This window comes from Plectropomus leopardus, chromosome 11 (genome assembly GCF_026936395.1).
Source record: "Plectropomus leopardus strain MGB_pleo_1.0 chromosome 11, ASM2693639v1, whole genome shotgun sequence".
Classification (NCBI taxonomy): domain Eukaryota; kingdom Metazoa; phylum Chordata; class Actinopteri; order Perciformes; family Serranidae; genus Plectropomus; species Plectropomus leopardus.
In genome coordinates, this window is record NC_142186.1 from 25,051,702 (window position 1) to 25,066,859 (window position 15,158).

Consider the following 15,158-nt stretch of genomic DNA (forward strand, 5'->3'; position numbering starts at 1 on the left):
AGAGATTTCCACCAGCAGCATGTCCAGCTGATGATATTGTGCTTATATCTTCATTTCCCTTGATTTTAGTGATTCTACCATGGCACTTAGTTGGGCTGCAGCCTGCAGTCCGAGTCAGATCAAAGAGTTTCGGCCGTTTTTCAGTCAAAAAAAAAAAAAAAAAGCTCATCATGATTACATAGAGATCTGTAAAAATAAATCCAGTTGCACATGAAAAAGATAGAAGATTTGTGGCTGTGATTCAATTAAAAACATATCACATATGAATTATACAGATGGATAATTAATAATTTAATCATAAACGAAATAGATATGAGGTAGATATGATTTTAACGGTGTTTTTGTAAACAATGCAGTGCTTTTCTCCTGCTGGACAGAGTTCAGAGGGCTGCTGGACGGAGAAGCGGCAGATGCGGCTGATGTAACATTTTAGTCAATTTAAACATCATCCCGAGTCTGTGCAAGGCGTTTTAATTTGAAAATTCACCGGATGCAATGCTGCTCGACGTCCTGCCTGATACGTCCTGCTCTGTGCGGCTTGACCTTGATGCGGTTGCTGTCTGTGTCCGGATAAAAGTCGCCGCGTGTTTAACGCGGAGCGGAGCGGCGAGCCGCCGCTGAGACGCGTTCGGTATGATAAGAACGTCCGCAATCGCCTCCGGATGCCGCGCCGCGGCCGCAACGTGCCGCTGACGGATTTGGTGGAACTTAGATGTCAGGGGCCTGTGAGCTGCTTGAAACCAAAACTAGGCTATGTTTTGCACTTTAAGTAATTTGAATAGGTAATTTAAAGAAGACTGAAGTTCACAAATTCTTCTTACTTCTCCGTTTTAGAGAAATTCTTTCAGCATCGGTCCTGTTTTTTTCTGCAAGTCAAGCGCTCCTTTGATTTTGCCAAGACAAACAAGGCATATTCCTGGCATTAACGCAGCCAGTTGCTAAACACTGGAAAAGACTTTGTGACACTAATGTTCCATTTGAAAGTGAGACTTTAGCTCCTACAGCAGCGGATCAGCTCACTGGTGGATACAGCTTTTAGTCCAGAGATGGGGTGGACTTCCTGCATCATCTTGTAAGTTTAGATGGAATTTTAAACCTATTTGTTAGTTTTACTTCAATAGTTTTTGTCATACATTTCTAGCTTGATTCCAAAATTAAATGTGTATACACTGTGACATTGTAGAGCTGCTTCTTAGTGTGTATCTTCTTAGTGTGTATCTTCTGATATTACAGATGAGCAGTGTTTATAGGTTGACTGAGAGAGTGTCAATATACCATATATAAAGCACCAACAATATTGTATAGTTGCAACCGCTGTGTTGATTGTGTCACAGTGTTTGTTCTGTTTCTGTTTGCATCAACTTTGGACGAGCAGCTCAGATGACCCCAAACTGATAAACAGATCGAACTTTCTCTGTCCTTGCACCTCTCCAGGTTTCTGTTTGTGTCAGTGTGTGAGTGCTGGCGGCTGCCCGCACCCCAGCCTCTGATGCATGGGGCGGTCCAGTCTCCCCAGTACCCCCAGCCTTATGCTCCCAACCTGCAGGAGCAGTGGGACCTCACTGTGCCAGAGGGTTACCAGATCCAACTCACCTTCACACACCTAGACATCGAAGCTTCTGCAGGCTGCTATTACGACTCCCTCACAGTCAGAGCCACATTTCAACACTCATGATATCCAAAACAAAAGACCAGTGTTGCAGTATTTGAGTTCTGAACTGACTTGATTGCCAGCTTTGACAACTTGACTTAAACTTTATTGACAGCTTTACCTAGCACGCTTTCTGTACCAACTACGTACACAAATCTGTTTCACTGATGCTGCCAAAATGTGCTTTAGTATATTCCATATAACTGACTGCATGATGGGTTAGGGTTAGGGTTAGGAGGCAGCACCATGTTATTTTTTTGGAGGTTTTGTCTGGCTTGGCCAACATCGGCTCACATGGGAGCCCCCCTCCAAGTCTTAGCAACACAGTTGGAAATGTCCCTTTTTTTTGGCTGTTTGGCCCTCCTTGGGTACAAATCTTCATTAAAAGATCTTATCTAGAAGTACACACTCCTAAAAACACATCACTCAGGTACTCAAGCTATTTTATCTTTATTATTATTATTATTTTTAAAGGTTTTAAATAACAAATTTGTATGTTATTTTTGCTCCACTCTTTAAAACCTGAGCAAATTAGTTACATTTCTTTCAAAAACATGGGGAAATGACAATAAACTACTGAAATACACATGGCTTAAAAATAGCAAGAAATTAGTAAAATGGTCAAGAAAATTAAATCAACAAAAGAATGAAAGAAAAGTTTAAAAAAAAAAAAAAACAGAGGAAAATGAACCAAAACAAAAGAACATAATTTAAAACATTTTTGATAATTTTCTAATAAGTCAGACAGAGTTTTAAACTGAAATGTTTGAGAAGTGCCGAACAGGTGGAGCAAGAAAAAAAACCAACTTTTCGAGGTTTCGAAATTTTGTCCATGAAAATGTGTGGGAGCCCAGTATTATAGCATCTTTAAGCAAGAAGAAGACTTAAGACTCAGACTACAATCCAGACAAAGAAGACATGACTTTAGCTTAAGGTTTGGTGTCTCAGCTGCAACACTGCAAAATATTTGGCTGCTGATAACAGCCGCAGCTGCATGGTGTACTATATTATTTTCTCAGCTACTTTTCCTCGTCGTGATTCAGATTTGTTCCCTTATACGATCCTTTAGGTTCTCTATGATGCAGAGATCCTGGGAAAGTTTTGTGGCCAAGAGAACACTGCTGATGGGCATCACCCTGGCAACCAGCCCATCTTGTCTCCAGGCAACAGACTCACCCTCATATTCCAGTCAGACAACAACAACCCGGAGCGCCACCAGAATCTGGGCTTCTCTGCTCAGTACCAGGCGACAGGTATCACTACTCCTTCCTCTGTCACCTCACTCTTCACGAATCTCCGCCTCCCACTGATTAACGTCTTTTACGTAATCAGACATCGACGAGTGTTCTGCACCAGAACCTGCAGATGGATCAGGTCCACTCTGCTCTCAGATCTGCCTCAACACCCTTGGGTCATACCTCTGCTCCTGTCACCACGGCTACGAGCTTCGCCCAGACCAGCGCACCTGTGTGTGTGAGTATTGTGCAGATATATAGTGTACATTCCCATGTGTAAATGCTTTAGATTAATTTTTGCCATTACTTGCAGGTATACATCAGCCAGTAACTGCTGTCAACATGGCAAAGACATAAATATCGATAATAACAAATGAAATATATATTCAACACTGCCTTAGCAAATAAATAAATAATAAATTCATGCATCATATTATAAATCCCTACTATTATGCGGGAGACAGTATTTTTCAAGTTCCTTAACCCTAACCTGCCCTGTCCCCATGGGCCTTTCTCCAACTTCTGTTACACATATAAAAAGTTTATTGCATGGACATTATAGAACAAATCAATTAATTGATTTTTTTTAATACAAGGTTGGCATGATGGTATCAATGGAGAAGTCACTCAGGTTTTTTAAGTGGGGTTGTATGAGGTACTTATCCATAGTCTGTGTATTACAGACAGTAGATAGCTGTCAGCATGCCCCCAATTTAAGGGAGCTGGCTTAAGTCCAACATGAAAGCTAAGCAATGAATTGCTGTAGAGAGGTCAGCGACAAAATGTATTATAGCCACCAAAAAAAGGCAACATCAATTTAATTTGACCCTATATTGAGATTATTTTCACTGCTTTACCATGCTGTCAGACAGCAATTTCCAATGGAAAACTGAAGCCCTTGTTGCTCTCTACAAAGCCAGACTCCATTAATAAAAACTGTGATTTAACATTGTTGAAGACAGGAGCTGCTGGTTTACAGCTGCCTTGATTAGTTATTTTGTTTGTGTTATTTTGTGACTGTGACATTTTGAGGAGTTAGTTCAGATTCACCAAATTTACACAACAACACAAACCAACTAACTGATCACAGCAGTGGTAGACCAGCAGCTGCTGTGTTCAGTGAGCCAAAATACCTGTTTTTGTCCATGGAGTCTGGTGGCTTTGACAAGAGCATAGATGGGGAACTGAAGATGCTAATGGCTTTACTGTCTAAAATGACAGTCTGATGGAAAGGAAAATCTGTGAGAATACTCCACATAGTGCACAATTAAACTGTTATAGATATTTTTAGGTGGGACTTTTTTAAGTGGCTAAAATATGTTTTGTACCTGCCTCTGCAGCACATTGCTACCATTTTTCCAAACTGGGGGTGTGCCTATTGACATCTACCATATGTAATACACTGACTATATGGATAAGCACATCATACAACACCTCTTCTGAAAATCGTAACTATCCCCTTAATGTGGACATGTTGTATACCTGCATTAATATAATCTTACTTGGTAGCAGGTAGCTAAGCAGCTGACGTTGAGCCACTAAAGGTAGGCATGAATCAAGCACCACATTTAATTTAACTGAGTGTTTCTATTAAATTTCCCAGTGTCCTGCAGCGGTGGTATATTTAATGAGCCACAAGGATATCTGTTCAGTCCAGGATACCCAAACCCTCCACCTCACGCTGTGTCCTGTCAGTACATTATTTCTGTAGAATCCGGCTTCACTGTCGCTCTCAATTTCACCGACAACTTCCACATCGAGAGCGTGGACACTGAGGAAGGCCCAATCTGTCTTCATCACTGGTTAGAGGTAATGACAAGCAGCTTTATAGTTTCATATATGGAAATGAAGAGCAGATATGTTATATAATGAACTGTGCACTACTTCTCTTTTTAAAGATGACCATCCCAAACAGAGAGCCCATCAAACTGTGTGGTGAAAAGAGTCCAGGTCTGATAGTTACAAACTCTAACACTGTCCGACTGGAGTACCACACTGATGATGAAGGCCAGAGCAGAGGCTGGAGCCTGGACTACAGCACAAACAGTGAGGGCGAGAGGAAGGAGAGCAGAAATATGATGATGAGCAATTAAACTGCATTTTGGCATTAAGTGAAATACATTTTCCAACATATTGTCTGATTCCAGCCAACTATGATTTGCAGTTGTGGATGTTACATGTCTGCTTCTCTCAGGAGTGCAGTGTCCTATTCCTGGTAACGTCGCTAAGGGCAGGGTCACTCCTATGTTGACTGAATATTTCTACAGAGACTATATCTTTGTGCGCTGTGACCAAGGATACAAGCTGATGATGGTTAGATGAAGATTTATTTTGGTTTCAGTGTCTAATAGAGCAAACCTCTTTGTTACAGTGTGTTAAATAAAAACAAATATTAGGCTAAAGTTTTATCGGCTCTCTGCTTTTTTCTCTGTCAGGATGGTCAGGAGGTCCAAAGTTTCTCTACGATGTGCCAAAGCAATGGACAGTGGCACCTCCCCCTGCCAGAATGCCACAGTATGTTATGTTTTAGCTCAGAAAATTAATTGAAACTAGATAGCATTTCAACCACAAATTACATCTTTTTGATAATTTCCTGTTACTGGCAAATAATATTATGTTCTTGTTTTGTTCTTCTGCAGTAACTGATTGTGGAGAACCTGAACCTTTGCTGAATGGAGGGGTGACCTTCCTGTCTGGCTTTCAGAATCAGTACCTTTCTGTTGTTCAGTATCACTGTAATGAACCATTTTATGCTCTCTTTGGGGGCATAACTGGTAAGATATAAATATTTAGTTCTATGATGTATAGTTTTAGATTTTTCCTACCTTTCCTACCAGCTGTCGGTTACCCTTTTACCATTAATGTCTTGCAAACTTGGCGTTTTATGTGATGAATACACAATAGCTGTGTTCGAAATCGTCCCCTCATTCACTCACTCACTTTTAACTATGTTGTTTGTATTAAATAGTGCACTATATAGGGAAAACCAAATGAGATTTCGGGCACTGCATTGGAATTTTTTTCCTTCGGAAATATGCAACCACATTGCATCGTGGTAGACAAGAGTTGAATGTAGTGTACATCGTATGTTCACTCAAATTTGCTGTGCATCGTGGACATTTTATAGTGCACTATATAGTGGATGAAATTAACAGCAGAGAATTAGAAAAGAACTACAAAATGGTGAACACACTACATAGTGCACTATGTTCGTGATACGAGACGGTTACGGACAAAGCTAATGTCAGCATAATTTAAGAGTGTGCTAAATGATTTTTTAATAGTACAGAAATTAATGGATTTTAAGACATGTACAGTCTCTCCACTCATTAAATCCATTTAATCTCTTTTCTAAACTTAGAATGTAGCTAAAAAAATTATTTTTAGGATTATGTCCTTAGGGTCAGGCAGGTGATTTGGTCAAGAAAAAAAAAATCCTCATTAATTGGATTAAAATAAGTACGTTTGTTATTCACGTAATTTAACATTTAATGACATATGTCCAGGGTTGGCATTTAACATTGAAATAAGCCCATTTGTTGAAATAATTAATGTATATTGAAATAAGTAAGTTTTTTATTCACGTAATGTAATGTCACATGACATACGTCAATGGTTGGAATTGAACTTTTTTGTCCTCGTGCCACTGTGGCTGGATGAATCCAAAACTCTACTAGTCACTCAATAGATTATCACTGTTTTTTAGGCTGCTATGGGAAGCACTTTTAGCAGCCACTTGTACATTTTATCACTATTTGGCTAGTGGCTGCGACACACACAGGACATGAACAGCAGGTTTCAGGGTGAAAGTCGAGAGATTGTTTGACCATCTACCCCACCCTATGCAGAGCTGCTCTTTATGCTATGGCAGTTGCTCAAAAAGTTTAAAAAAAATTCGGCCACCCACTGCATCTCGTACTTTTCTCGTCAGTATCACTGACCAGTTGTTGGGTTTTGGACAAGTTGGGAGTGAGATCACATTGAACAGTGATGTCATGGCGTACTGACACATCTGAGAGAGTCTTGTATATCACTGACTGATCTTTTTTTCTTCTTCTCTCTGCTCTGCAGTTAAGTTCACCTGTGAAGCCGACAGAAAGTGGAGATCCAACAACGATATCGTTATCAGTCCAACATGCATACCAGGTATCGCTTTTCATTACAACAATAAAACATTGGAAAACCCAATCTAGAGCTAAATCTAGAATTATTTATATGGAAGACTGTACTTGTATGAAACCTTATAAATACATGTACGTCTGTATCCCATCCAGTTTGTGGCCAACCCACGAAACTCCTCTCAACCTATCAGAGGATCATTGGAGGCAATGACGCTCCAGACAATACCATCCCCTGGCAAGTGATGCTGAGTGTAGATGGAGGAAGAGGAGGAGGCATGGTGATTGCAGACCGCTGGATAATGACTGCAGCTCATAACGTAGTAAATAATGGTAATCCAGTATCACAAGACACTGTTCGGGTAAGTGGGCTACTGTAGGTGTTATCTGCGTGCCCGTTGCGTCCTTATTTTTGAATTTTTATATATTTCCTTCTGTGCTGTTGATTTGCAGATTTACATGGGACTTACTGATGTTAAAACCATGTTGGGCTCTCCGGTGTATGCTGACTCAATCCATATACACCCCGAATACCACAACCCCAACTTCTTAAACTACAACAACGACATTGCCTTGATCAAGCTGCCCCACGCGATCACATTCAACTCATCCATCATGCCAATATGTTTGCCAGAAGAGAATGCCACATACATTAACGGCGAGATGGGGTAATTAAGCAGCTGTTGGGATTTATTTCATGTATAATCAGTTTTTATGCTTTTATTTTCTCCACATAAAGTTGTGTGAAATCAGTAATTTTGCCATGTATTTAAACTTCATATTGCTATTTTTCCCTCTTGCTCTGCCAACTATGAATCTTTTAGACAGGAAGACTCTGATTTCATCTTTCTGCTGAGTTCACCATAACTGCCTCTTCTACATGTTTTTCAGACTGGTGTCAGGCTATGGCATAACAGAAACTAACAACCGACGGATTTTAACAAATAAGCTGAAGTACCTGCAGGTCCCTGTGGTGGACCATGACACGTGCAGTACTTCAGTCAATTTGTTGAAGACGACAAGGGACAATGTACCAGATCTGACCGATAACATGTTTTGTGCTGGAGTCCCTGAAGGTAGGATGGACTCCTGTCAGGGTGACAGTGGAGGCCCTTATGCCCTGAGACACAACGGACAGTTCTGGGCTGCTGGGATTGTCAGTTGGGGGGTTGACTGTGGAAAGCAGGGAACATATGGAGTCTATACCAGAGTCGCTAATTACGTGAACTGGATCGACAAAACTATGCAGGAAAACTGAAATACTGTTTTTGCAGTGCTCTTGCATATTGTGTTAGACAATAAACTATGAATTAACCATGTGAAACCTGAACCAACTGGTTAGCTTTCAAAAACATGGGGGAAAAAGGCAATAAGAAACTTTACAACAAACATCCCACTAATTAGGAAAAAAATAGTAAAAGGTGACAAAAAATGACCTGAAAATTAGTTTTGGGGGTAAGAATTATTTGAAAATTATTAAAAAACAAGGTAAAATGTCCACTATATTGAAATTATTCTAATTATATTTTTTAAAATTATGAAACAGGAAAAAAAGAAGAGAAAAAAAATGACCACAAATTGCAGTGTATTTTTTCTATAATTTTCTGGACTTTTTGAGGTTATTTCGTCTCATTTGTTTTTGCGTTTCACTTTTCCTTCTTATGCTTTTTTCAGATAATTTTCTTGTAACCTTTTACAAATTTATTGCTAACTGTTGGGCCATTTCTTTTTAAGTGCCTTTTAAATTACCTTCTCCACATGTTTTTGAGAGAAGACCAACCAATATCCTCAGGTTTGAAAGGGTTAACATAATGTTCGAGAGTTCAGAAAAATGACCAAGTGCAATCATGAATAGAACAATTTCAAAAACTTTTTAAAATTGTTGAATTATTTTGTCATACTGATCATAAAGTCAATGAATTATATTAATATCTCCCCAAACCATTTTTGAATAAAGTGACATAATACAGACTTAAATGTATCCATGTTTGTATCTCAAGTTAGTCACATGTTTTTTTTCTGATAAAGAGAGCGGGATTAGTAATTCCCGCTTAACAACTTTGTATTTGTTGGTCACTACAATACATGTACCTTGCACTATGGCTAAAGCCATTATTGTATCGTTAATTATTGCGTAGACATGTCCATACACTAGATGTAATTTGATTATGTGTCATCATGTAATTCGGTTAATCAGAGATATTGAGCCATTATTTTCCCTGAATTTCTCTGCTTAATACCTGTGTTTACTTTGCCAAAACAAACAAATCCTGAAGGTTAAATTGCATTGCAAAATACTACAGACCACAGCCTGTGTGACATTAATGGTCCCTTTTAGTTTGAGACATTTTGCCTAAAAGTGCAGTAACACGGAGATAAACTTATAGCAGACATGGGATGGACCTACTGTGTTGTATGGTAAGTTTTGTTTTTTTCATTTTTTCTTTTTCATGAATTTTTATCTTGGGAAAAAATTAGTATTTACACATTGAAAGAATTGAATAGTCAGTGAAAGGCAAGGCTACTGTTTTTGTAAGTTCATTAACAGAGATGTCGACTCACAGCAAGAGGGTTCTGGGTTCGAGCCTGCCAGCTGGCCTGGGCCCTTTTGTGTTGAGTTTGCATGTTATCCCAAATCATCATGGTGTTTTCCAGGGTTCTCTGGCTTCCTCCCAAAGTCTATAATTGTCATTACATGTTATGCCATTGTTATTGTTAAGAAAGCATTGTTGCCACATACTTATATGTCATGCTAGAGAAAAGGCTGACATTGTTGTGTTACATGTCACGCCTGCCACACCCATTTTGCTTCCTTAATACCAGTCTATGAGCAGGTTCATAAGTTTGATTATACATGATGTACGTTACAGAAAACTAAGCTGAGAGTATTTGGTTGCAAAAGTTCAAAAAAATTGCATCATTATGTTTGCTCTGTTTCTGTTTGTATCAACTTTGGACTCATACCTTAATTCAAATCTCTGTTTGTGCAAAATTCCAGGTTTCTGTGTTTGGCAGTGAGTGAGTGTCAGCAGCCGTCCAACTCTGAGTCTGTCTCACATGGGGAGATCCAGTCCCCCCAGTATCCCCAGCCTTACCTTCCCAACCTGCTTAAGAAATGGAACATCAGGGTTCCAGAGGGCTACCAGATCCAGCTGTCACTAACACACCTGGATATTAAAACTTCTCCGGGCTGCTATCAAGACTCTCTGACGGTCAGAGTCTTTGTCATTTGTCATTAACTTTGTCTTGAATATTTGTGACCTGCACAAACTGAGGTCTTGAATTGGAACCAGGGACTCAATCACTTTTTTAAATTATCAAATCATTGCAGGGTAATTTTTATTTTGTATTTGTCCTGGTAAATGAAAGGTTAAAATCTTAAACTATAAAAAATCCCACAACTCAATTAAATACACTCATGAGTTCGAGCATTAAAGACTAAGGGCCCGTGTCCACATAGTGTCTTCTTTGAAAACTGTTCCCAGTGAGGAGAGATCATGCCACCTCCAGAAAAGGTGCTGCATCCAGCATCTTTTTTTCAGTGCTTCAGTATTTGTGCACCCCAAGTGTGAAAAATTATAAACACATTTAGCTACAGTCACAATGTCCATTTTACCCTCTATGCTTTACAGGTTCTTCATGATCAAAAGGTCTTGGGGAAGTTTTGTGGCCAGGAAAATTCGACTGATCACCCAGGCCAAGAACCGATCCTCTTTCCAGGCAACAGACTGACTCTCATCTTCCAAACAAGTAACTTCACTGCAGAGCTTCAACAGCACATTGGCTTCTCTGCTACTTCCAAAGCAATAGGTAGAGCTTTTCTGGTCACTTCCATCTTCTTTATAATGCATTATGTCCCCTAACCTTACAGAGAAATTCCACCTTTGGTCTGTATGATTAGTACCAACAAACATATTACAACATCATGTCTGTAAGATATAAATGAGATCATCAAAACTTTCAAAGAATAAGTCAGTGAATTTGTCATGACTGTCATCATTGTATCCAAATTATTACTCGTTTGAAACGCAATATGCAGTTTAAATTCCACTTAAGGTTCGGTTCTTCCTTTAATTATCTTCTCATTATCAGACATAGATGAGTGCTCACAACCTCTTGAAGATGGATCAGCTCTGGTCTGCTCTCAGATCTGCGTCAACACCCCCGGCTCTTACCTCTGCTCCTGCCACCATGATTACAAACTTCATTTAGACCAGCGCACATGTTTGAGTGAGTACCGTACACAGTAAATGCATGCTTATTTGTACGTACTTTAATGTGTGTCATCCCTTGAAGGTCAGTTATTACATCCATGTATTTTCTGCCACTTATCCGGGGCTGGGTCACAGCAGCAGCGGCAGGTTAAGAAAGGTAGTCCAGATGTCAATCTTCCCAGCAATGTTTTCCAGCTCCCCCTGGGGGATCCTGAGGCATTCCCATGCCAGATGAGATGTATAATTTTTCTAGTGTGTTCTGAATCTACCTCGGGGTCTCAAACCAGCTGATCATGCCTGGAAAACCTCCAAAGAAAGACATCCAGGAATCATCCCGATCAGAGGTTTGAACCACCTCAATTGGCTCCTTTCAGTGCAAAGGAGCAGCTGCTCTACTCAGAGCTCCTTCCAGATGTGTGAGCCCTTACCTTGTCTCTGAGGATGAGCCCAGCCACCCTGGGGAGGAGACTCTTATTTGGCAGCTTGTATCCCCAATCTCATTGTTTCGGTCACTACCTAAACCCAACCTAAATCAAGAACTTTGCCTTTTGGATGAGCTCACGCTTCACCTCAACAGTCTGATATGCTGCGTCGATATGCCTGACAATCTCACACTCCATTTTACCCTCACTTGTGAATGACCGACCATGATACTTGAATGTCTTCACTTACAGCACCAACTCAAAAAGGAGAAAGCTTTTTGGCAGAGAACCACAGCATCAGACTTGGAGGTGTTGACTCTCATCTCGTCTGCGTCCCGCGCATCTGCAAACTTCCCCTTTTGGCACGTAGAAGTTCATGGTCTGATGAAGCCAGCAGAATCACATCATCTGCAAAGAGCAAAGAGGCAATTCTGAACTCCCCAGTTCAGACTCTCGTACCCCTGGCTGATCCCAGAGATCCTGTCCATAAAAATCATGAAAGGCATCTGTGACAAGGGATGACCCTGGAAGAGCAGACATCCAATGAAAATGTGCTTGACTTTCTGCCAAGAATGTGTACAAAGCTCTCACTCCAGTAATAAAACGACGGGATGGCTTGGAGCAACTGCAGTGGTACCCAATACTGCCTCGGTACCCACAGGACTCCATGAAGGAGTAACCCTTCTCAAAGTCCACAAAATACATGTACACTGAATGGGCAAACTCCCACAAATGCCCCAACAGCCTTGAAGGGTGAAGAGCTAGTCCACTGTTACTTGCTTCTCTTCATTATGAGTTATGACAAATGGTCTAAACCTCCTTTATATGACCCTGGAATAAACTTCCCCAGACCCCATGTAGGCTGAGCCCAGGTAGGTCCCAGGTAAGCTGAACAGTGTTATTCCCTGGTAATTGGTGCACAGGCACCGGCCCCCTTTTTAAAAATTGGAATCACTACTGGTCTGGTCTGCAGGTACTGTCCTCAACCTCCATACAATGCTGAGGAGGCTTGTCAACCAAGACAGCCCAACAATGAATAAATTCAACAGGATGAATGTAATCCACAGTCAGTAGTTATAACACCAATTTTAGTCATCTTCATTTTTAGGTGAACTGCTCAGTCTCTTCTTCCTCTTCTTGCCTTTTGTCCAGTTTCCTGTGGTGATCAGATATTTGACAAGCATGAGGGACATCTGGCCAGTCCAAGATACCCTCATCCCTCACCTCCTTTTCTGTCCTGCATGTACATCATCACTGTGGAGCCCAGCCTCCCTATCACTCTTAACTTCACTGACAACTTCCACATCGATAGCACGGACACTAAGCAAGGTCCCAGCTGTCTTCATCACTGGCTGCAGGTATCGTTTCTTTAAAACAAATAACATTTAAAAAACTGCTACCCCAGTATAGCTCACTTTAAAGAACTTCATTACAACTCCTACCCTGATAGGTGACCATCCCAAACAGAGAGCCCATCAAACTGTGTGGTGGAAAGAGTCCAGGTCTGATAGTTACAAACTCCAACACTGTCAGGCTGGACTACCACACTGATGTTGAAGGCCTGAGTCGCGGTTGGAGCCTGGACTACAACACGAATGGTGAGGGACAAATGTTGACAGAAACAATCAGTAACAATCACATATCTACAACTGAAATGTTTGGCTATTATGTTATTCCCAGAGGTCGAATGTCCACTTCTGGGAAATGTGGCCAAATGCAGCGTAACTCTCATGGTTTGGTGTTTTTTCTTTCACTGTCAAAATAATAATATGTTCTTGTTTTGTTTGTTTGCAGTTAAGGATTGTGGAGAACCCGAACCTTTGCTGAATGGAGGGGTGACCTTCCTGTCTGGCCTTCAGAAACGGTACCGCTCTGTTGTTCAGTATCACTGTAATGAACCATTTTACACTCTCCCTGGAGGAGTAAATGGTGAGATACTTATAAATTATTAGAAAAATACAATTGATGAAATGTTAGTTCTGATATGGCTTAACTAAAATTAAATGCCGCTATCTTCTTCCCTCTGGTCTTCAGTTACTTTCACCTGTGAAGCAGATGGAAAGTGGAGATCTAATCAGAACGAAGTCATTCCAACATGTTTACCTGGTATTTATGCCTTGTGATGTCTGATCAACAAACTTTTCATTCAAACATGAAGTCTGCATGAACCTAACTTATGTCTGCCCTTTTCAGTCTGTGGAAAGCCAACAAAACGAATTTCTGCCCATCAGAGAATCATTGGAGGCAGGGAAGCTCCACACTATACCATCCCCTGGCAAGTGCTACTGAATATAGATGCAAAAAGAGCAGGAGGCATGGTGATTGCAGACCGTTGGATTATGACCGCAGCTCATGACCTAATACATAATGGAAAACCAGTATCAAATGAGACTGTACGGGTAAGTGAGCCACTATTGGTGTTACCTGCATTCCTGCTGCCTCCATAATTTTGAACTGACTTTTATTTTCTCCTTTGCTGTTGATTTTCAGATTTACATGGGATATTCTGATGTCAAAACCCTGCTGGGCTTTCGTGTGTTTGCTACTTCAATCCATATTCACCCTGAATTCAACCCGGACAGCTTAGACTTCAACAGTGACATCGCCTTGATCAAACTGCAAGACTCTGTTACATTCAACTCATCTGTTATGCCAATATGTTTGCCAGCAGAGGGTGCCAAATACATCACCGGCGAAATGGGGTAAAGTAGCAACAGAGACGTATTATTTCATCATGCTATTTAATTCATTTCATATTTGATTTGTTTACTTCAAAGTCATTTTCCCCTTGTTGTGAAATATATAAATCTTGTCGAGCTTGCAGACAGGAGGTCTGATTTGCGGTGTTCACCACTTCTTTTTTTCTTTTCAGACTGGTGTCAGGTTTTGGCATTATGACAATTTACCCCCCACGGTTAACAAAAAAGCTGAGGTATGTGCAGGTCCCTGTGGTGGATCAGGAGACATGCAGTAATTCACTCAATAAATTTCGGAAGACAAGAGACAATGTACCAAGACTGACAAATAACATGTTTTGTGCTGGAGTCCCTGAGGGTGGGAAGGACACCTGCCTTGGTGACAGTGGAAGCCCCTTTGCCCTGTTTGAAAATGGACGGTTTTGGGCTGCTGGGATTGTCAGCTGGGGGATTGACTGTGCACAGCAGGGAACATACAGATTCTATACCAGAGTTGCTAACTACATGGACTGGATCGACAGGACCATGTTGGAGAACTGAAATTTACAGTAATTAAAAAAAAAGAAAATCTACAATAACATGTTTTTTTTTTTTTAAATGCTATAAATGTACTCTTTTTGCAGTATTGATGTATATTGTGTCACAAAAAAATCTATAAATTAAGCTAATGTTTTAGTTGACCATAAAAATAATCAAATGCAAATTTCTACTTATTGTGATAAGAAATATTTCAATACTTCCTGAAATTACTGAATGAATGTCAAAAGGGAATTTAAATCATTGCATTATACTTAAATCTCTCACAAGTAATTTTTTACTCCA

General features: G+C 40.4%; 2 protein-coding genes across 2 annotated transcripts; both read left to right on the forward strand.

Moving 5' to 3' along the window:
• Window positions 1–757: 757 nt before the first annotated feature.
• On the forward strand, window positions 758–8,981 carry c1r (complement C1r). The gene is made up of 13 exons (XM_042489582.2): window positions 758–1,072; window positions 1,435–1,648; window positions 2,721–2,904; window positions 2,984–3,124; window positions 4,490–4,695; window positions 4,785–4,932; window positions 5,081–5,199; window positions 5,322–5,400; window positions 5,526–5,660; window positions 6,958–7,032; window positions 7,161–7,366; window positions 7,458–7,672; window positions 7,896–8,981. The coding sequence occupies exons 1-13, from the start codon at window positions 1,047–1,049 to the stop codon at window positions 8,260–8,262; spliced, it is 2,115 nt and encodes a 704-aa protein (XP_042345516.2). The 5' UTR covers window positions 758–1,046; the 3' UTR covers window positions 8,263–8,981.
• Window positions 8,982–9,125: 144 nt separating this feature from the next.
• On the forward strand, window positions 9,126–15,070 carry LOC121945246 (complement C1r subcomponent-like). Its single transcript, XM_042489333.2, has 11 exons — window positions 9,126–9,422; window positions 10,003–10,216; window positions 10,637–10,814; window positions 11,097–11,234; window positions 12,793–12,998; window positions 13,091–13,238; window positions 13,435–13,569; window positions 13,675–13,746; window positions 13,834–14,039; window positions 14,131–14,342; window positions 14,513–15,070. The coding sequence occupies exons 1-11, from the start codon at window positions 9,397–9,399 to the stop codon at window positions 14,874–14,876; spliced, it is 1,899 nt and encodes a 632-aa protein (XP_042345267.2). The 5' UTR covers window positions 9,126–9,396; the 3' UTR covers window positions 14,877–15,070.
• The last annotated feature ends 88 nt before the right edge of the window (window positions 15,071–15,158 follow it).

Coding starts and splice junctions, on each gene's coding strand:
- c1r (XM_042489582.2), top strand. CDS start 1,047: ATGGGGTGGACTTCCTGCATCATCTT. Junction 5,401..5,525: donor CCCCCTGCCAGAATGCCACA/GTATGTTATGTT, acceptor GTTCTTCTGCAG/TAACTGATTGTGGAGAACCT. Junction 7,367..7,457: donor TATCACAAGACACTGTTCGG/GTAAGTGGGCTA, acceptor GTTGATTTGCAG/ATTTACATGGGACTTACTGA.
- LOC121945246 (XM_042489333.2), top strand. CDS start 9,397: ATGGGATGGACCTACTGTGTTGTATG. Junction 11,235..12,792: donor AGACCAGCGCACATGTTTGA/GTGAGTACCGTA, acceptor CCTTTTGTCCAG/TTTCCTGTGGTGATCAGATA. Junction 13,570..13,674: donor TCTCCCTGGAGGAGTAAATG/GTGAGATACTTA, acceptor TCTGGTCTTCAG/TTACTTTCACCTGTGAAGCA.